Consider the following 22,763-nt stretch of genomic DNA (forward strand, 5'->3'; position numbering starts at 1 on the left):
CGAGAGAAAATTTGTGTCTTTGATTGGAAAAACTCGGGTGAGAATTTCCTTATCACATGGCAGGATGAATGTCAAGCATTGACCAGTTCTAACATAACATGTGTTTATAATACACGCTATAGCACGTGACAAGGAAGATCCACCCTATCAAAAATTGACTCACTCGCATGCACAAGTAATTCAATTTCTACCATGAAAGTAAATTTTTTTTTGAAATTTATTATAACTTATTCTAAAAAAATATCAGTGTCAAATTAAATTTTAGGTGCAATAGTGGATCATGATATTGTATCTGCCTTTTGGCATTCGAGTTTAAATCTATCTTCTCATAAATTAGAGTAGTTTAGAATATTATCGATTCTTCAAAATAAAAAATAAAATATTAGACATGGGCATCGAAGTTCTTTTGGGCTAGTTTTAGAAGGTTCTCCGACGTGGCCCAAATCCAACTGGTCACCAACAACAAGTAGCTGAAGTAACTGTAACCAAGCAAAGCTCTCCTCTCGGAAGAGGTACTAACTAGGAAGGATAATATGTCGAAGACAGGTGAGGTCGTATGCGTTACCGGTGGAAGTGGGTGCATTGGATCATGGGTCGTCCGTCTCCTCCTCGACCGTAATTACACCGTCCATGCCACTGTCAAAGATCTCAGTTAGTTTACACTTTGCCTTTTCTATTTATCTACACAACTGCCATTTCCTTGCTGTTCAGTCTGAAACGTCGTCGTGTCGTTTTTGTTGCAGAGGACGAGGGTGAGACGAAGCATCTAGAAGCCCTAGAAGGAGCAGCGACGCGTCTCCGTCTCTTCCAGATCGACCTCCTCGACTACAACTCCATCTTCGCCGCCATCAATGGCTGCTCCGGCGTCTTCCACCTCGCCTCTCCTTGCATCGTCGATCAAGTCCAAGACCCCGAGGTTGCTTCATCTTCACAAAAACGCCATGAAAGAAGCTCAATTCTTTGTAATTATGATTATATTTAGATGAAATTGTTGTGCTTTTTGTTATACAGAAGGAGCTTCTGGACCCGGCGATCAAAGGAACGCTTAATGTTCTGACGGCAGCGAAGCAGGCTGGGGTAATTCGAGTGGTGCTGACATCCTCCATCTCCGCCATCACTCCCAGCCCTCGCTGGCCGTCCGATAAGATCAAGGGTGAGGATTGCTGGACCGACATTGACTACTGCAAGCAGAAGGGAGTGAGTTACTGAGTGCCTAAGTTCTTTGTTATTATAGTTTGAAAATTTTAAAATTGGGGACTGTGATGTGATGCTGATTGTGTTTGGTGTTTGGTTAGTTGTGGTATCCATTGTCGAAAACTTTGGCAGAGAAAGCTGCGTGGGAATTTGCCAAGGAGAAGGAATTGGATGTGGTTGTAGTGAATCCTGGCACCGTGATGGGCGATGTCATTTCGCCCAGGCTCAATGCTAGCATGGTGATGCTAGTCCGCCTTCTTGAGGGTATTGTTCTCTGCGCATTTGTGTTTGAATATCTTCTAGCATTGCACCTAGAAGTAGATTGTTGACTCCATCCAATTCTCATATGGGCAGTCTTATTTGAATACTCTATTATTGTGTAATGTTCTGTGGCCTGATAGTTTGCCATGTTATGTTGCCAAATTGTCAATCGAAATCATACATTCAGATCAGACGTAGTTTTGCATTTGATTGACAGTTTGTTTGATAACATAACATCTCTGTAGTAAGAGAACATTTCCCATTTATTATTTGTGGTAACATGAGACTAGGTGACCAAGTTCTTATTGAGGCTGTAGTTGGTAGATGAACCAGAAAGCAGGTGGACATTAGATATCTTCTGAAAAGACATTTCTGCTAAAGAAAGGTTTGAGTTTGGTTTTTAAAATCTTGAAGTATTTCTTCATTTATAATACTTGAGTTTGTTTGAAGTTTTTTGCCTAGTTAGTCCCCAAGTTTGGAGTAGGTGGATTGTATGAGAATGAGTGTGTGGCAATAGAGGAATCCTTTTGCACCTCTTTGCTAGCAAGCAAATACTTGGCTCCTTCTTTCCTGCAAATCACCCTTCCACTTGTGTGCAGAATTTATTTATTTCTTTCTTTCTTTTGAGCGTTTAATGAGTTATCTTTGCACACGTATGAAGCTGTGATTTGCAATTACAGAGGACTGGCTCCTTCCAGATAAGGAGCCAAGCAGAGTTCCTGCTAGCATATGTTTCTCTTTAAGTTTGATAGTTTATGTCAATAAAGGGTCGGTTTTTGGTTTCCTTAAATTGTCTATCCATGTCACCTTATCTCTTATCCTGGTTAGTGGAGGACTGGGCAGAAGGGTAATGGCCCTAGAAACATCATGACTGAAGTAACAAGGAAAATCGATCAATCTTAAAAAGAAAAAGAATTGACAATATCCTTGTCAATCTTTGCTGCAGGCTGCACTGAAACATACGAGAACTTCTTTATGGGATCTGTGCATTTTAAAGATGTAGCTCTTGCACACATTTTAGTGTATGAGAACAAATCGGCCACTGGTAGGCACCTGTGCGTTGAAGCTATATCACATTATGGTGACTTCGTGGCCAAGGTAGCTGAACTTTACCCCGAGTACAAGGTTCCGAGGTAAATTCCAGTCCTTAGACTCCTGTAAATGTAAAGTGGTTTTGCAACTGAAACTATGTGCATATATATATATTTTGCCATAACTATGTGCATATATATTTTTTTGGTCATAACTATGTGCATATCTTATGTTTAGGAGTTTGGTTTCCTGATAACAACGATAAGCGTCAGAACGTCAAATATGCAGTATCGTGAAACTGATACCCTATGTTATAATTGATAGCAAAACAACAGATGATCAAGCTCAACCTCATCATAACACAGCTAGAGCTCAATGTACTGAATTATGTTCTCACAAATGGTTCTAACTGATTGTATTTACTTAGACAGGTTGAGTGATTTTGGGGATTAGTCTGTAACTGTATTGCGAAAGCTTACTATAAGTACTTGTAAATCCTTCTCCAAAAATTAATGAGAAAAAATCTATTATTTTGCAATAATTACTGTCAAGACATCAAATGCTTCATTGCAACTTCTTTTACTGCCAGCACTCCTTTTACAGTCATTCCATGAACACATGGCTTTGAAATTGCCCAAGCTATTAATACGTTTATTATTGTGCAGTTTGCCGAAGGATACCCAACCTGGATTGCTGAGGGAAAAAAATGGAGCGATGAAGCTAATGAACTTGGGTTTAGAATTCATTCCCATGGATCAAATCATCAAGGATGCTGTTGAGAGCCTAAAGAGCAAAGGATTTATTTCATAAACGAAACTGAAGGATATGATACTTACGAGGAACCTAGTTATTGTAGAAGTGGTGAGGACATGCAACCTAAATGATATAGTTAATGGATTGTGTTTAATATTATGTACCAGTCATGCCTCCAAGCAATCTGTACATGAATAAATAAGCAACATTTGAATGTTCATAATCTATTATACTGTGGTATTTGCTTAAAATTAAAAGTTAACATAGTCCCAAACTCAATTCTCATTTACTGGCTCAAGGTGCAGCGGATGGTGAAAAGCTACAATTTTTATTCATTTTCGTATTCACAGACATTGAGCTAATATGGCAAAGACATTAAATTCATCGGACTTGTAACTCAAGCGATTATAAGCATAAATAAAAATTTTTTGAGCAAAACTTATTCTCATTTGGAAAAAGATTCCAAGATTTAGACCCAGATCCCAAGTTTTTCAATTCCCAATTCATCGTCACACTCTGTCAGCTTAGCTACATTCGAATTTTGACTATTTTTCAGGTCACATACATTTTTGGAGTTTCAGCATTTAATTAAATAAATATTAATATTAATATTTTTGAGCGGTGCCTGTAAGTCGTGGCCCAAAAGACACCATCCCCAAAAACAGAGAAAGAAAGAAGTCCCAATGGCCTCATCAACTTTTGTTCATCCTCTGCTCTTGTTGCTCTGTTCCGTCTTACTGTTTCCAACAACCACAATTTCTTCTGAGAGCAACAAAGTCAGAGTTGATGTCTACTATGAAACCCTGTGTCCCGACAGTGAAGATTTCATCGTGAAGGATCTGATCAAGCTCTTTGAAAGTGGGCTCATCTCCATAGTTGATCTCAAGCTCTATCCCTACGGCAACGCCAAGCTTGGATCCAACAACACCATCTATTGCCAGGTCTTTCTCTCTCTCTCTCTCTCTCTCTCTCTCTCTCTCTCTCTCTCTCTCTCTCTTATTGCTTTCTGTTTCTATTAACAATAATTTTAATTAATATTATTGGCCTAATGGCAACATTCATGCTCATTGACCGTAACTAATTCAAGTTCTTGGCTCCTAGGGTGACCTTTGAGCCACTTTTCCGTCAGTAATGTCATTTTTCTCTATAAACTTAATTAAAAAGAAAAAAGAGAGGGAAACCCATTTTGTATATGAGCATTTTGGTTAAAATGCACTGAAGGAAGAGATGGGGAAAATATTGTATCTAATTTTAAAAAAAAGGGATAATAATGAATTTTTAAGACCATGAATTTTGGAATGTACGTGTATTTAGGTAACTATAAACAGCCACCCAACTGTTAAAAAGAGAAAGAAAAAAATAACCTGCCAACTGTTTTGTCTAAATTGCCACTTGTAATCCACCAATTTTGGGCAAAGGCAAAATCTCTGACTTGATCTTTGGCTCTTGCTCTGTTTAACAGGATTCACAAATGGCGACATTAACGCTTCACTGACAACCTCATAATCATAAAACCCGATTAGCTCTTCTGTTCTTTCGCAGTTTTCTTATTGCTTCGATGGCTTCCTCTCTCACAGAAAGTAGAACCCTTTGTTTTTCTCTTCTCCCCTGCCTCTTGTTGTTTGCTCTGTTCACACCCACTTCTTCTTCTGCTAGAACTCTGCCTTCTGATTCTGGAAAAGTCTCGTTGGCTTTGTACTATGAGTCCCTTTGCCCTTACAGCGCCAACTTTATTGTCAATTACCTGGTCAAGCTCTTTGAAGATGACCTCATCTCCATTGTTGATCTGAAGCTTTCTCCTTGGGGTAATGCCAAGCTCAGAAGCAATGACACCTTCAGTTGCCAGGTCCTTTTATTCTTTCCGTGTTTATTTTTTTTTCTTATTAAATTTTGTATCTGGGTTTTATGAAAGGATGCCATTTCATGGACTGGTCCTCTAAATGATTGCCCGTAAATTGGTGATGGAACATAATAAATTTCTTAACCGTTGTAGTTCAACCCGAGTGATTGTCCTTCACTTCTTGCATGTGGGTTTTGTCTATTCTTGCTTGATTTATAGTTTCTGAGAGTTGTAGACGTAATTGATATGAATTTCAATTGCATTCAGACTGGTTGACTTGTTTGTGATGGTTGCAGCATGGTCCATCTGAATGCTTATTAAACACCGTGGAAGCCTGTGCCATCAAGATCTGGCCTGCACTGGTAAGACTTGATCTAGCTAGATATAAACTTCCCAAGTACACATAATTTTTGGCATTCCTGCAAAGTATGTCATGATGCAATGATGTTAGTTATCGAAATTTTCTGGTTGACAGCTATTGTCTTATAATAAAATACGCTATGCACTAGGCGTTGGTGGTTTATCCTTCTAGATTTGTTTAATAAATTCTTCGTGAAATTTGTTTGTATTCATTATGTAATTAGTTTTCAGTCTTCTTGGATAGTTCAGTGTCCTTACATATATAGGATAGGGTTGTTGGTTGGTTTCACAGAAACGTATTCCAAGTCAAATGCCAGTTATGGAGTGTTGTTGGAACTATAGAAAGTAATGCTCAAGCTGAAATGCTAACATTTGGTTCACTGTCACCTTGATGCAGAATGATCATTTTCCTTTCATTTATTGCATTGAGAGTTTGGTTTACGAGCACAAGTATCCCCAGTGGGAGTCATGTTATGAGAAACTGGGTCTGGATTCAAAACCTATTGCTGAATGCTACAGTAGTGGACTTGGCAAAGAGGTTAGTTTTTTAAGCTTATTAATCGTTCATAGAATTCAAACACGCTCTTGTAATGCATCTATTTATTTTATTGTATCTTAACAAGAATCAAACCTTGTTGTAAAACTTTTTTGACATTTCACTGATTGTTAATCATGCCATTTTTTGAAACCTCTGTTATTCTGTTGAGAGGGACAATACAAACCCCTTTTCTCTTTTCCTTGTTTGGTTTTTGTGATTTTTAATGAAAGGAAAAAAGGAACACAATATAAGTGGAATTATTCTCTGGCAGCTTGAACTACAATATGCAGCTGAAACCAGTGCTCTCCAGCCTCCACATCAGTATGTGCCATGGGTAGTTGTGGATGGACTGCCAATTTATGAGGTTTGTTTCCTTCTCATGATTAGATTTCCTAATTCCATTTCGATTGCCACCAAGGTTGGGTTATGCATATATTTTTTTAAGTATCTGGACTACTGATGGTTCTTTTTTGCTTCAATAGAGTAGAGTATTGTCAAGTTTTTAATTCTATCTGTTCTTTATATATTTGAAGAAAAACAATCTTCGATGATGTTTTCCCCAACTTGATTGACTCATAGTAGTGAGTTTATTGTTTTATTATTGGGATAGTCAAGAAATGACATTTCTTCTCCCATCGCAGGACTACGAAAACTTTCTGACCTATGTCTGCAATGCTTATAATGGCACCGCTGCCCTCAAGGCTTGCAGCAAACTATCCCTTAATACCATCCAAAAGGCAAGCACTAAATCTACCCTTTCAGTTGGTTGTAACGAGGGAAAGATGCCAGCGTTATTCGGAAGGATAAGATCAACCCTAACATCGTGGATGCGACAGATGAACATGGCAATTTGGATATAGATGTCACGCAATTCCATATCCATTTTAATCCAATCATCAATGTTATGGTGCAGCTTTTGCTCGTATTTCCCGTTTCCAGTAGATTGCAGTTACTTGTGAGTTGGTACCGAACAAAGAGACTTAATGTGCTGGTAATGTGTCTTTATCTTTACTATGAACAAATAAATATGCAGGAGCAGTAGTATATATGGTGTAAATGGATCTTGTTTATTTAGTTTATATAAATTAAAATGTAGTAGCTAGTAGATTTTAATAAATTGAAAGACTTTGTTATGGTTGGTGGGGCTTGCATTAAACCTTGCCTATTCCATTTCCAATTCCAATTAAAACAAGGTGGCCCTGTCCTATAAAACAAGGTGTGCTTCTCAGGGCCCATTGGGTTTCATGGGCTAACCGTGATAGCGTTCGTAAACAATCCCAACTCACTTGAAAACTGGATTGGATTGGATTCACAGGTGCTATGTAATCCCCAGATTCTTCCCAACCATGCCTTCCTTATGAGAAACACAATGGGAAAATGGTTGTCAATTCACACTTTTTTTGAGAGGCGCAATAACATACTAAAATTACACACTACACGGATGTTGATATTCGAATTCAGGACCTTGCCTGGGAAAATAATTACTCCAAACACTACACGTGCGATTTTTTCGCTTTGTCCCCTTAGTTGTGGCAGCTCTTCCCTTCAACTTGTCCCGGTGATGTTGTCTTAGGCGACGGCTTTGTTGAATTTTGGTTAGGGTTTGTTAGCTTTCTTGGCCTTGGTATGGGCTTGTGTGGGCTTAATGCCTTCTAGGTTTTTAACTTCTTGTTGGTTCTTTTGCATTTTATTTGGGTCTCTGGCATTTTCGCTTTGTTGTTGAGCTCAGTTGGTTGAGTCTCATTTTTTGGTGTATTGTTATGCCCTTTTGTGGATTTTTAATGAAATCCACTTCTGATCCCAAAAAAAAAAACCAAAAAAAAAACTACAATAGTAGGTTGTTTGCAAATTCACACATCCCATAAACCCAATGAATCTTTCCATAGCTCTCAAAAACATTGTATGGTGGGCTTCCACCACACAATAGTTTACACTATAAAACCCCCTCAAATTTGAACAAGTTGTCACTTCCAAATAAGAATCAACAAAATGGCTACCCCAAAAAAAAAAAAAAAAAAAAAAAAAAATCATTCATTTAGAGAGACTGATTGGGTGTTAGCTGATTGATTGGGCTGCAGATTAGAAGGAAAAGGAAGTGAAAGGAGAAACGACTCTTTTGTTTCGGGTCTACATAAAGTTAAAATAACTTCCAATAACCATCAAGTTAAAATTCGAATGAGGGCTCCACAGAGTCGCTATCAAATCAATAGACATCAAATAATTACCCATCAAGTGAATGGATGGTCAATGATGATATATCTCTTCATCCAATCAAATGAAGCCACACATTTACCACTCCAATTTGCTTCCTTAATTTGTCTTCTACTACACGGGTCAAACCCTTAAGTAATAAGTAGGTCCATGACTTCCTGCCCTAGCTACCAATTTTAATTTCCTTGTTCTTTAAGTTACAGCAACAGTGCAATTCAAAATTTGCTTCGTGAATTAGCTATGTACAAACAATTTTGCTAAGATTAATTACCGACATAACCGTAGACGATGGGTCAAAAACCGACTATACACATTATACAGGACGGCTATTGTTACCACAACTCTTTCGAAATTTTGAACTTCTATAATTCTTTTGTTTAGGAAAGTATCCAAGGCTGAAGAAAGAGCAGAGGATTGGACAGTGTCTTTGAAGAAATCTACGCTTCATATATCCTGTCGGAGACTCAAACTACAGTTTGTCAAACAAGGTAGAAGGGACCCATCTTTATCAGTATATATCACTGAAATGGGTCGTATCTTTGCACAAACTTATTATTCTCCACCACAACTCTTGGCTTTTCTGTCTTTGGCTTTGGCACCCTCGTAATCCTATGCGTCGATGCAAAGGGCCACCACCACTGCCCAACTGTAGAAAATAAATCACCAGCATTTGACAAAGCTAGTGCCCACTGGCGGACTCAGAAATTTTTCAGAGAAGGGGCAACATTTAAAACATTAAAAGCAAAAAACCCCATATAAATTTCTAAAAGCTCAAAATCTATGTTGTACTTGTACAAAAATACGATATGGTACAACATAGCCATACGGAAATTCTTCAAAAATTAGAATTTGAATACGGCAAAGATAGGGTTTTTAAAATAATATATCATTTATTAATTTGATTAGTTATATATATGCTGGTACGTGTTTAAAGGGTTTTGTATTTCTATTGTATTGGCCAATAGGAATTTTTTTATTTTAAAATCTAGTCATTATCATAAAACCAAGCTGAGAGGTTGTACAATCAAACACTAAACAAACCGTTTAAATCAAAGGAGGCTATAGACAAAACGGTGCGTAGAGTTTATTAGGTCACCAACACCCAGGCATCGTCTTCTTCGCGAGGCGCAGTGTCACCTCTACAAATTTCAAGAACAAAAATTCCTTGACGTAGCTTTGAGTCAAAACACACAAGAAACCACATCCGAAAAACTTAAATTCCAATTCATAATCTTTATGGGTTTTCTCTATCTCTCCGTTTATCTCAATCTTTGAGACATTTAGTCAAAAACGCGGTGGGCAGCAGAGGGATATGACGAGCACATGGCAGGCACACCAGCAGAGGGGCAGTTTCCAGCTTCTTCCCTGGATTTCCGGCAAGGGGAGGTGCAGCTGCACCTCCTTGCGCCTCTGTGGATCCGCCACTGCTAGTGCCTATCATTCAATCTTTCCCTTCCTAGAACCTAGAAGCTACAACCAACCTCATTCATTTTTATTCTTTTTCTTTTTTCGTGCTATCTGTAAATTCAATTATGCATGGAATGTTTCTCTCACAATCGCTAATTGTGTAATTCGTTTGATTAGTAAGTTCAGCAACAATGTAATGCATAGAATCAGAGACATAAAGTAATTCCAAATTAATTAATTAATTAATTGTGAAAGTCAATATGCACATGGCATCATCCTTAAAGATTAAAAAAAGAATTTTTCTATTTAAATCCCACACTTTTTTTTGTTCACCCTAATACCTAAATTATTAAACTCTTAAGTTTTATTATTGTGTAAAAAGACAAAAAGGTCATCCAACTTAATACTTAACCCTAATACATCTATACACACACTACACACTACACACTCCCACTCTTCATATTTTATTATGGTAACTTATATGAGAGGAATTTTCCTGTGCCTTCCTGTTTCTTTCTTAATATTTCGCCACATGTCCTCATACTTAACAAAGAGATAACACCCATTAACTCCGATTGAATGATAAAACAAATATTGATCAAAGGAAACTTTTTATTTTTATGGACTCTTCATCTTCTTCCTCCGACTTTCTAATCACCCAATGAGAAAAACTCGTCGATCAGAGTTCAAATGGCTTACAATCCTTTCAGAACTTGAAACAATGATAAAGCCCAAATTGGCACTCTTCCACCGTCTTAATAATAAAACAAGTCAAAGATAATTAGAATTTGGGAGAATAGGAAGAATAGAAACAGACCTAATTGCCAAATAAATAATTGGCCATGATTTTAATGTGAATGAAGTTAAAAGACCCAAACAAGAGTTCAACAACCATCAACAAACAAATGATTTACGACTGCTTCTCAACTTCCCAATGGTGGCAGTGGCTCCTTTCGGATGGATAGAGGAAGAAGATGAATAGGCAAGTTTTTAATTTTAATTTTAAATATATATATTTTTTGTTACAATATTGAACTCAACTTATATATCAATTTAATTGTGTTTTTATAGTAATGTGAGATTGAGGTGAACTTAGAATAGTAAGGGGCAAGATAGCGGGGTGTGGGGTATGAGGTTGATGAGTTTTTTTTGTTTTTTTTGTTTTTATATTTTATGCTATGTGTCTATTTAGGAGTAGTTTAAGAATTTTAAATTAAAAATTGGGGTAAACTTAGAATATAAAGTAAACAAAGAGAAGTACGAGGTTTTAAAAAAAATAAAAAAACTCTTTTTTTAAAAAGTAAAAGAAAGCCATTTAAGTCAAATCGTGTCAACATTCTTGTTACTACCACCAATGGTTAACTGGCATCTTAAAGATTAAGTGTAATATTTTATTATTGTTGAAAATAAAAATAAATGAAAAGCCCTGAACAATACAAGAGGACAATAAATTCAGATTAATAAAATAAAAAAGTAAAATCCTATTATGTATGAAACTGGAGTCACAAACAAGACAGAGATTACGCCATAATAGACAAACAAATGGTAATAAAATTCGATAAAATGGCATGTGGAGTGTAATGATCAAACAAATTCCCTTAGCATAGAGCGTAAGATCATCTATATATATAATTATATATCTAATTCCACCGTGTGCATTACGATATTGAATAAGTTGCAGACTAACTTTTCTAATTTAATACAAATATTGTTTACATATACCTATTTATTTTACAGTTATATAATATTCACCCAAATAATTTTGAGTAATGCTATACTTACTGTATTTTTATTCCATATTTCTATATCACATGATGTGATATGTCTATATCATATGTCACATTAATTAAATCAATGAAGTGTATTTTAATATAAAAATAATAATTAACAGTGTTTTTTAAAGTGTTAATAAATTATATAAAAAAGAAAATATTAAATGAATAATGCTACTCTTACCACATTTGTATACCACATCTTTATACCATCTTATGTGGCAACTGAGGTGGACAACCACATCAATTAAAATTATTTAATATTTTCTTTTCTTTTATGATTTATTCCAGTATTTGTTTTTCTAATTGTCTTAATTAAAATACACCTCATTGATTTAATTGATGTGACATATAATATGGACATGCCACATTTTGTGGTATAGAAATGTGGAATAAAAATGTGGTAAGTGTAGCATTACTCATATTAAATAAATTTAATTGATGTGGTTGTAAGGTGGTATAGGAATGTGGTATATAAATGTGGTAACAATAGCATTATTCATAATTTTATGCATATATTATACATATGAGAAGCGCTATGTGCATTTCCTGAAATTTAGGGCATCTTTCAACATTAAGAAAAAGTGTATCACTGAATATGTCCTCTCCATTGTATTCCTTGAGTTTCTCAATAAATTTCCCTCATAACGTCGAATTTCCTTAAAAAGAAGATATACCACTAGATAAAAAACTAATTTATATTGTGTATTGTGTTAAATAAGTGCAAAAATACATTTGAAAATGCAAATGACACTTTTATTATTTAAATATCATAAAACGATATGGAATCATTTAAAAATAATAATTTCAGACACACTAATGTTAAGCACTCACTTCTAGAAGGTATAAGTTGAGGATTAATTTGAGGATATCTCATTGTGGTTGGTTGGTTAAAATGATTTACTTTTTAAGTCTCATTCAAAGATCATTTGTGTCGGAATCATTAAACATAATTATTTGATAATCCCATCTTAATCATTGTTGAAATTTGAAGGGATAAAATTTTAAAACACCAACAAAAATAAAGGGAAGTGGGAATTTAAAGGCTTAAAGCTACCACACTAAATCCAATAAATAATTCCATATGCCGATTCCCTTCTAGAACATCACAAGAACGTCATCCAATTTTGCTACCTGTAAAAAGCACAGCTAGCTCTAAATTTTTTTTTTTTTTTTTTTTTTGGGTCACATAACATTAATCAAATACTTGTTGATTATGTCCCCATCCCCCCCTGCACAAGTTTTGGTTTATCTTCTACCTACTACGTTAAACAATACATTTAGTGATGTTTTCTTTTCAAGCCTCATCCTCTAATTTTATTGGTTGGTTCTCCTCATCTAATGGGTTTGCCGTCATGCATACGTAGCTAAGAAATTCCTCACAAACTTGAAATCACTATTTTACATTTTTTTTAAAGGATTTTTTTTTTTAATTGAGAAGAGCGATACTAGTATATTTTACAGTATTATTATATTGTATAATATACTTGGTGGTTTTAGTTTAAAGACCATTGCGATTAAAATTCTTTAACTAAAGAAAAAAGGTTGAGTCTTGTGGGCATAATGAAATTCATACAAATGTATCATACCAATTTAATATGTTTGTCAGTCATTTCGTTGGAATCTTCATTAAAAATTGACGTGGCGGTATTATGACCCACCATTTTCGCATTATGTGGCCCAAGTAGTTACGAGTAATTTTCCTATCCGTAATTTTTTTTTTTAAAGTTCACAGAAACTTATGTGAGATTTTATCATCACTAATACATATTACAGAAAGGTCACCTACGCAAATTCTTTGTACCTACCTACCTCTTGTCAATTACTTATTAAATATAACATTTCTCTAAAAAAATTCCAATTTTGGTCAATTACGTATAGTTTTGTTGTGGTGTTGTGATTGCAGATATGTCATTTTCATATAGACCAAAAGGAAGTGATCAAGTATTGGTTCGCTTTGTTTTCAAGTGAAAAAAAAAAAAACGATCTGGCTGTCCTTCAATCCCCAAATTAGTTAAAGATCTTATTACACGGCCAAAAGCATATATATTTGCCAGGAGGCTTGGCATTACAAGCATATATAGCTGAGCTGAGATAGGAAGGACTCGGCAAAGAAATTGCAGAATGAGAGCATTAATCCAGATCACCTCTCAATTTGACCCGTCGTCTTCAAGATGGCCTCAAGTTGGGTAATGAGATTTGATTTGGACTGAGTAGCCCTTCTGAAAATTGATTTGCAATTCTGGTTGGGGTTCGCCAAAATTATGTAACTTTAAATTGTTTTTCAAAACGATGAAATGTTTTACGATCCAATTAGTTATCATGAATAAGATATAAGAGTACAATTTACAATCACCTGTAAACCACAAATGTCAAGTAATAAATTATATAATCTTTATAATTCACACCTTATTGTTTAGTCCTTTTTTTTTTTTTTTTGGTAAAAAGAAAACCTTCACAACTCACTACTACTCATTAGGTACAAAGTTTTAAGGTAAACCTCGAATATGTGAAAATTGCAATCATTCAGAAACCTTCACAACTCACTACTAACTTAGGTATAAAGTTTTAAGATAAATCTCAGATACATTGAAGAAAAACCCTTGCAACTCACAACTATATGACTAGATAAACCCCGAATATGTGTAAATTGTAATTATTCGAAAAACCACCCACTTAAGATAAAATCAAGAGTGCTCTCGCATCCTTGAATTTACAACTTGTCTCATAACTTCTCTCAGTTGTTTTTTTTTCATTTTACAATAGCCACTCCTAACTTCTTGTATATAACATAAACATATGGCCCCTACCTTCAGAAACCCTCACAACTCACTACTAACTCATTAGGTACAAAGTCTTAAGATAAATCTCGGATACATTGAATAAAAACCCTCGCAACTCACAACTATACGAGAAGGTAAAATCACACTAGTGTAGTGGTTTGAAGTATTTACTCTCTCAGGTAAGGTCCTGGGTTCGAATCCTAGCATCCGTGTAGTGTGTATCAGTTTAGTATGCTATTGCCCCTCTCAATAGGAAATGCTCTCAAAAAATACAAAAAAGAGAGAAGGTAAACCCCAAATATGTGTAAATTGCAATCATTCGAAAAATCACCCACTTAAGATAAATTCAAGAGTGTTCTCGCATCCTTAAATTTACAACTTATCTCATAACTCCTCAAATGAGTCGGTTTTTTTCATTTTACAATTGCCACTCCTAACTTCTTGTATATAACATAAACATATGGCCCCTAAATTGAATTTTCCCTTTGTTTTTCTCATGTTCTGGCTCCTACATCATTCCAACAAGGACAGCCTATGTACTGATATTGTGATGAAGAAGTGTACCATATATAATAGCAAAGTACTGCATGTGATGTGAATATGTACACCCACCAAAAATAAAGTTCATAAATCCATGGTGCTGCAAATTGGACAACTCCTCACGTGTTTCCGTATTTTGTCCGTATAGTTTTTGTGCCTACCCTTTAAAACAAGGCCATGTAGGGTGGGGGTGCGTTTGCTTGGGACCCCAATGCTTATAAATATGCAAAATATAGATATTTACATGATCATCAATAAAGAAATCACTAAAGGCTTAAATATATTCCTTGCATTATAATCTTGGACTTTTTTTTTTTTGAGGAATTTTTAAAATAATTTTTTTTGAGAGAAATCTTTTGGGATTACTTATGAATTTTTTTTTTTTCAACAATCCAAACCATTTATTTGTTAAGTCTACATTCATAGATCATCATTGCAAAAAAGTACACAAATCGAAAATTGTTTCAACATCCAATTATGTCCTATAAAATCAATAAACATCGTGCTTCAAAAAAGTACTAAAATTTCAATAACTCAATTGAGTGGTTAAATAATATCGAATTTCAAGTGATTTTTTTGTAAAGATAATCTTTGAATAATTATCTAAAAAATAGACGATTCGAATTATTAAAATACAATATCCTTAAAATAAGTTTATTTGAGATATGCATGAAGCTCTCTAATGTATATATGTGTGAATTATATCAGTGCCGACTGCCGACTGCCTCAGTGGTGATGGACAAGACCATTCGGTGCAGGTGCTTAAAGAAACCTAATCACCCCATGCCCATGCCATGCCATGCCAATTAAGCCCACCCCCTCCTCTCTCTCTCTCTCTCTCTCTCTCTCTCTCTCTCTCTCTCTCTCTCAAAAAAATAAAATAAATGAAGACATGGGCTAGAAGAAAGAAAGGACCATGAATGATATGAATGCCAAGATATATAACGACAAAATAAGGAAAGAAAAATGCATCAGAAGCAGCTTGCTTACATACGCCAAGGGCTTTTCTCTTCCCACAATCAAATTCTTGTGAACTTTGCTCCTTCTGCACTTAAATTCCGCTCTGAATTCTCTGCCCCACCTACTGTAGCATATGAACATGACAGACAGACTAATACCAAACAAAACATATTCTTTCTTTTTTCTTTTGCCAAAAACATATTTTTAAATATTTTTTTTTTTACTTCTACTGTAATTCCACAATTTTTAATCCTAAAGTTATCTTTTTCTAACATAATCTTTAAAGGGCGAAATAGATTTTGACTAGCCAGAAAGTCATGCTAAAGTAAAGAGTGCTGCCATGACAGGTCCCAAATTAACCGTGTGAACTCTCCGACTATCCATAGCTATGAAAAAAAGAGTTACTATGTAAGGGTAAAATTACTTTTGGAACAAGAAATGGTTCAATAGTAAAAGAAAGTTGTTGCGACGGAAAAGTTAGGTGGATGAATACGGCGCACTTTAAATATAAGAGTAGTATCAAAAGGATTACGTTTTGTGATCACATTATGTAACGGATTTGTGTACTCAAAAATTAGTTAATTCCTCTAAAATTATTTTAAATACAATTTGTTTCATTGTAAGAAGTGAATCTATATTACTTTTTGCAAGATTTATATTATTTTCCCTTGAGAGAAATGGATCAAAGTGGTATTTCCAATATGTGAAGATGAATAGAAGAGGAGCAAAGGAAAAGGGCAAGCAGAAAGTGAAAAAAGAGGGACAATCTCAATTGCGATTCTTCAAAAAGCCAGAAAGTGAAAAGCACCTGCCGAGTGCATAAGGATCAGTATTGTTTATAATAAGATAAAATAAAAAAAAGCACACAAAATAATATAAATAATTTTAGCACATTATAGTAGGACAATAAATGTAAGCATGATGACACTTCCATTGGATATGGGGGAGGGAGTCTAATTTTGAAACCCCAGAAATGGGTTTTGTTTTTGAGTGACCAGTGGTGGGGTCTACGCCATTATAACAAAATATAAAATAACATAAATAATATAATTTGCAAGAGATATATAATAAAATGGGAAGCAAGAGGGTTGGCTGGTGGTCGTTTTCAGACTGAGGTGGAAGGTTACTCCAAATAAAAATACGAGCAACAACAATCACAAGGGATTATTTATTATTTCTTTTCTTTTTTTATTTTTGAATAAAAAGTTTAGGAGAAGATTATTACTCTCACCACCATTTTCAGGATAAACCTACAATTTCGACTTAGAAATATTTACGCGTGGCACCCAACTACCAACTAATACTGGTATGGATTTATATATATAAAATTACAGATCGTGCACCAACGAGGACTACTAGAACACTAATAATACTACACACAATACAAGAACCTTACCAACTAAACTAATCCGTTCGCTTTCTTTTCTTTTTTCCTTCTTCTACTCATTGATATGCTTGTAAGTTGTTAAATCCCAATCCAAATACCAAGAAAAAAAGACCCCCAATAAATCCTAAAAACAAATTCTTATTAGATTGAAGAGAGGTGTGGATATAATTTATAAAGGGGGGGAAAACAACACCTGAAACTGAAAGTGCAAAATATGAGTGAATCAGAAGCGCACGTGGGCATGATGACACATAGATATATAGATATATATCTATAGATTGAGTTTGAGCCCAGCTATAGATACATAGATATAGCTGGTGGATGAATGCAAAGAAGCCGGGGGACCAGAGAGATCAATAGGGAAAGCTATCAGCTATAGATAGAGCTAGTTTTGCTAACTGTCTGTTTTTAGTATGGTTTGGCAGCTTTGCCCTATTTTTGCCAGTACGCCACAGGTGACTTGCTGTGACCTCCACAGTCAACAGTCCTGCTGGTTGCAGAAAACCTAAATAATAGAGAAGAATAAATGAACCCCAAATGAATAATATTGTTATTTATTGAATTTAAATGAATTATCGTTTTAAGTACAAGCGATAGTCTAAATTAGACGAGGAGAAGGACGAAATTTCGGATTTATATTAATTGTTTAGTGGTATCACTAAGATCATTTGCACAGTATCATAAAATCAAAGTAAAATGAGTAAAGATGATGATCCATGTGATATTAAGTTGGAAATTAACTAGCACGAGATGGTGGGAAATTTCTAAAAAATTTGTTCATGGGTTGGTCGATTCAATTATATAAGAGAATCGCCTGATATACATACCTCATAATCACAATTAAAAACAGAGAGAAGATATAATTATAAAAGATAAAAAATTAAAAATTAAAAAAGAAAAAAGAGGGGTGAAGGGTGAAAATTGGTGATGAGAGAACCTCCTATACTGCCGTACTAGTAGTAGCAGCATCAGCAGCAGTGGTACTTGAACCACCGCCGCCATCACCACCATCGACATCGCCATCACCTCCTCCTTGAGAGGGACCCGCCGACACATTCCCGACGACCGCGGTGGCCGTAACGGTCGGCCGTTTCCGTTTCTTTTTCTCGTACGGAATCCCCCTAGCCTTGGCCTGACCTTCTCTCACCTCCCTCAAATAAATCCGGACCGCCCGAGCCCCGAACGGATTCGACTCGGGCCGTCCACCGTTCTCCTCGTAGGCGGCTCTGAGTCGTCCGATGAGCGCGTCGAGGCTGCCCCAGGCCTGCTTGAGCGGGCAGGCGCACGGGGCAGGGGGGTTGGGGTGCCCGAAGTAGGGGCAGCCGGCGGCGTGGACCTTGGTCTTCCCGAACTGGTCGAGGTACTTGAGGAACTCGATCACGTGGGCCCCACTGCACCGTGCCAGCGTCAGCGGCGGCTTGTGGTTCTTGAGGTACTGCAGGAAGGTGTTCCAGTCCCGCCGCTTCTGTGACTCGTAGCGGCTCGGCGGGGCTGGAGACGATGAGGCCTCGGCTGCTGCTGCTGGAACAACGGCACCAGCAGTAGCCGCGGCTATCGACCCGGTTGCTGCCGATGATGGGCCCTCTCCTCCGCTGGTATTCGGGTCGGGTGGTCCGGTTCCCCCTGAAGCTGAATCCATTGTCTCTTTGTTTTGGCACTTAAGCTAAAATATTTTCAACTGGGTATATGATATATATGGGTTTTTTTTTTTTTTCTCTTTCTGGTCTCTAAGCTGTGACTTTGAATTGTGGGTTATTTCTGTCTCTCTCTCTCCCTTCCTCCATGTGAGGGTTGAATATTTGGGGATGGTGAGGTTTCAGAGGAGGGGGATGTTAGTACTGTGGATCCTCTTCACGGGAAAGGTTCTCGATCGCCTCTTGGGTTTTTATTTTTTTATTTTTATTTTCTTCCTCTTGGGTGAGTGAGAAAGGGGGAGGGTTTTAGGAGAGAGAGAGAGAGAGAGAGAGAGAGAGAGAGGAGGAGCGTTTGGTGATGGGACGTAAAAAAGTATGGATGGATGAATGAATATGAATGAGACTCTCGCTCACTCACTCTCTCACCCAAGAAAAAAAATGAGAGAGAGAGATGTAGATAGAAGAAGAGAGAATTCACAAAATTTCACATGGTGGCCCCTTTGGAAGTGACATGTTTACTATTCAACCCTCCTCTTGCTGCTGCTGCTGCTGCCTCTGCCTCTGCTGCTCTCTCCCCTCCCCCTTAAATCTCTATTTTTCCACCAATCCAAGACACCCCCATTTACCATTTATACGCACCCATAAGGCGTTTGTGAATCAACACCTTTTTTTCTCTCCTTTTTTTAAAATTCTTTCCCCATAGAGCAAAAATTTGTTCAAAAGGGTAAAATGAAGTTTGAAATTTTATGACAGTTTAGTAATCTTAGAGCTTAGATGGAGTCAGTTATATTTTATGTGTACTTGAACAATACAATTTTAAATGGTGGGAAGTTCGTAGATAATCAAAGATGATATTCAACGGTTAAATTTTAAGATCTGAGCAAATCATGAGACATATTTCTTAATTTAGAATAACCAAATTGTGTAACAAACACAAAACTCGTTGAAGAATAGCATTCAGTTGGTATAAGATTCATATAAAATCTATGCATACTCTACCTTTTAAAAGAACAATTTATAGCACTAATGACTATTGCTAATACTTCTTAGATAATTGATTATATGTATTTGTAATGGCATAAGTACTTTTTTGTATTTATTTATCTGTTAGAAATATTAATTTTTAAGCTCAAAGAACCTATCAAACCCTATGTGTCTATAAGTTAATATAATTATTACATATAATATATATTTACCTATTTAATATGCATGGTTGGGAACGTCATACCAAAGTTACAAAAACATATAATTCACCTAATAACGTCATGATTATAACTTTTTTTAAAAAAAACTCTGAACGCTATTCTCAGGGGGAAAAAGACAATATGCATATATGTGGAAAACCATAGCTTGGGCCAAATATGATTGCGTGTCTGCAACATTGAAGGGTTGGTGCGTGGAATAAGTAGTGGCTTGAAGTGGATGTTATTACCGTTGTAACTAAGTTTTTTTCCAAAAGGAGGTGAAACATCTTCAGGCCAATTAGGACAAGAACGGGGGAAAAACTGAAAACCCATTTTAAGTTAAGGACCTCATTAGTGCTTAATCTTTGCTTCATTCAGGAGTGTAAATATGCATACTCCATGGTTGCCACCTCATTAGTGTTGATATATAACATGAATGTGTTCAAGCTCTAGAAGAAATGGGTGGCCACTTTGAAAATGCTCACGATTCAGCAGGACATGGATTTGTATATTTCTATTTTTAGAAAAAGAAATTGCCACTAATATTGAATGGAGTTATTGGAGATGCCATTATTGTTAGAAATCAATACTTATAATTCATTTTTTAAAGATAATAAAGTGCTTATTTATTAGAAAGCAATCCCTTTGACATCTAGACTTTCATGTTGTGAAGAAGTTTGGCTTTTGTGATGCCCCATTAAATTAAAGTACTTATAAATTAGTATGATGCACGCATGAAAATAAGATTAAATTTGGATATAAGTGAACATGACATATTGTCTTGATCAACTGACCTAACTCACGTCTGCATAAGTTACTAATTCTTATACAATCCCAATCATGTTAATTACTAATGATCTCACAGTTAACTACTATCATGATTGTTTTAAATAATCAACGTTTTTGTCCCTTCATTTATTTTATTTTATTTTGTGATAAATAAGATTTCTATTGCAGAACTGGGGCAAATTACAGAATTTGCAATACACAACAGCCCTAAAGAAGGAGAGTTCCAGGCAACAAATGCAGTGGATCTCATAAAGGCTAGAAACAATGAACCTAAGAAATCAAACAATAAAAGAAGGTCACTAGAAGCCAACTCATAATACAGACAAAGCAACATCAACAAGCAATATCAGTGGAACACATCAGAGATAAACCCTGACTGGTGTGCTTTCTAAATTAGGGAAGTCTTGCTTGAGAATTAATGTCCCTAATATATAACCCCCCTGGTAAATTGACATGTATGACCTGCTGAGACGACCCGATTGACAAGATTTCATCTCCAATCTAATCCCTCTCTCTCTCTCCCCGAATATAGCGCCGGACAATCAATCACATGAGCTCCTCTTTTTTCTTTTTCTTTTTTCAGGGGTGAAACGCATTCGTGGGTTGTACGAAACGTGACAAATACTCTCTCGTACAAGAAAAAACCAGTTGTTTTTTGCTTCTTTCAAACAGGTAGCCTGTGTACAGTTGTGTTTACTCACTTACCATGCTCCAAAACTAATGGTTAATGAGTATCTTAAAATCTCTCGAACGTTCATTTAATCATTTTTTTTATTTTATGATTATAAGAATTTTCTTTTAAACTTAAGAAATTGGAAGATACTTGCAATTCACACTCCCCAATCAATCATGTCATCGCTTTCAGTGTATTATGCATCATTAGCATTAGGGACAATAATCATTTACATCATGGTTATAATAAATGAACGATGATTACCATTTGTTTTAAAAGAAAACAGCAACAACAACAACAAAGTTGTAATGTTTAATTGAAAACACTACGTTCATGATGAAAATTTTCATCATTCCCTACTTCCTACAAATCACAATTTCACAAATATGTTAACGGTCGGCCGTTTAACGCTCTTGTTGTACATTTCGAGTTAAAAAAAATAAGGATGCAAAATTATTAATGTTGATGTACAAAAGTTATAGAACCAAATATGTACTCGATTTCAGGTGAATGGTAAACAGCTACATCTTTTGAATAAAATCAGGACTTGCATTTCAAATGCTAGATTCTTCCATAGAAGAAAAATATATGAAAAATCAAGGCACAATAAAGAAAGGAAAAAGAATGGCAGAATAAGATCGGCAAAAAATCTGATCCTTGTGCATTTTGGGTTTAATCCGTGAACTGGATCACAGATGAAGAAAAGGGCTCAAAGGATCATATGCAGGGCATCCTAATTAATCTAGGTATTAAGCACGAAAAGGTTGAAAATCCATTTCTTTTAGGAGACCAATTTGACTTAAGATTCTTAAATGTGATTACAAGTTAAAGAGAATTCTGATTATTTATCATAATATGTTGATGGTGGGTATCATTTACGGATGACCCCGTGACGCATTGTCCAGAATCATATCAATTATCAGATGCAATTTGATCACTTTGATTCTTCTTTTTTATTATTTTATTTAATTTCTCCTTCATTGGCAATCTGCAATCACAAGGTTGTTTTAAAAAGAATACTTTTATTTTTGGTGGAAAAAAGAAAAAAACAGTTGGACTTTAAAAAAATCACAAGGACATTCTGCAGTGCTGGCCTCGTGTCTACAAACCCTATTAAGTTTCAGGAAACAAAATTCTGACCAGCTTGGTATCAATGGTATGTGTAGTAATTCATCAGCAGCATGCTATATCCATGTCATATTTGGACTGATTGTGCAGTGACTCACTAATGTATGGCATGAAAAACTTCTTGAAATGTGACCACCATTCCTTGATGCATTTTGGCTTTACGTATATCAAAACAAGTTATTCATACGTATAAACAACTGTCTCCAGCCCTAATTCAAATTCTTCAATCATCCACAAATGACAAGTAGGAAAAAACAAAACATTGTCACGTCGTTATAAGGAGAATCAAATTTAGAATCTCTAATTTGAACGTCATT

General features: G+C 35.8%; 3 protein-coding genes across 6 annotated transcripts; 2 read left to right on the plus strand and 1 right to left on the minus strand.

Moving 5' to 3' along the window:
• Nucleotides 1-447: 447 nt before the first annotated feature.
• LOC117632471 (cinnamoyl-CoA reductase 1-like) lies at nt 448-3,519 on the plus strand. Of its 2 annotated transcripts, none has more exons than XM_034365952.1 (6): nt 448-651; nt 744-916; nt 1,012-1,197; nt 1,296-1,458; nt 2,402-2,588; nt 3,153-3,519. In XM_034365952.1, exons 1-6 carry the CDS (start codon nt 534-536, stop codon nt 3,295-3,297), a joined length of 972 nt encoding a protein of 323 aa, XP_034221843.1. In that variant the 5' UTR covers nt 448-533; the 3' UTR covers nt 3,298-3,519. The 2 variants fall into 2 exon arrangements, with proteins under 2 accessions (XP_034221843.1, XP_034221845.1); XM_034365954.1 differs by lacking the exon at nt 3,153-3,519 and adding an exon at nt 2,725-3,028 and having other exon boundaries at nt 454-651.
• Nucleotides 3,520-3,861: 342 nt separating this feature from the next.
• On the plus strand, nt 3,862-7,116 carry LOC117632291 (gamma-interferon-responsive lysosomal thiol protein). Of its 2 annotated transcripts, XM_034365729.1 has the most exons (6): nt 3,862-4,181; nt 4,703-5,086; nt 5,377-5,442; nt 5,838-5,978; nt 6,250-6,342; nt 6,620-7,116. In XM_034365729.1, exons 2-6 carry the CDS (start codon nt 4,799-4,801, stop codon nt 6,836-6,838), a joined length of 807 nt encoding a protein of 268 aa, XP_034221620.1. In that variant the 5' UTR covers nt 3,862-4,181; nt 4,703-4,798; the 3' UTR covers nt 6,839-7,116. The 2 variants fall into 2 exon arrangements, with proteins under 2 accessions (XP_034221620.1, XP_034221621.1); XM_034365730.1 differs by lacking the exon at nt 4,703-5,086 and having other exon boundaries at nt 3,863-4,181.
• A 9,325-nt stretch (nt 7,117-16,441) lies between these two features.
• LOC117631803 (protein LIGHT-DEPENDENT SHORT HYPOCOTYLS 5) lies at nt 16,442-19,274 on the minus strand. Of its 2 annotated transcripts, none has more exons than XM_034365106.1 (2): nt 17,976-19,274; nt 16,442-16,459 (listed from the first exon to the last, which is right to left on the minus strand). In XM_034365106.1, exon 1 carries the CDS (start codon nt 18,675-18,677, stop codon nt 17,979-17,981), a length of 699 nt encoding a protein of 232 aa, XP_034220997.1. In that variant the 5' UTR covers nt 18,678-19,274; the 3' UTR covers nt 16,442-16,459; nt 17,976-17,978. The 2 variants fall into 2 exon arrangements, with proteins under 2 accessions (XP_034220997.1, XP_034220995.1); XM_034365104.1 differs by lacking the exon at nt 16,442-16,459 and adding an exon at nt 17,157-17,543.
• Nucleotides 19,275-22,763: the final 3,489 nt, after the last annotated feature.

The sequence above is a fragment of the Prunus dulcis genome, chromosome 6 (genome assembly GCF_902201215.1).
Source record: "Prunus dulcis chromosome 6, ALMONDv2, whole genome shotgun sequence".
Taxonomy (NCBI): domain Eukaryota; kingdom Viridiplantae; phylum Streptophyta; class Magnoliopsida; order Rosales; family Rosaceae; genus Prunus; species Prunus dulcis.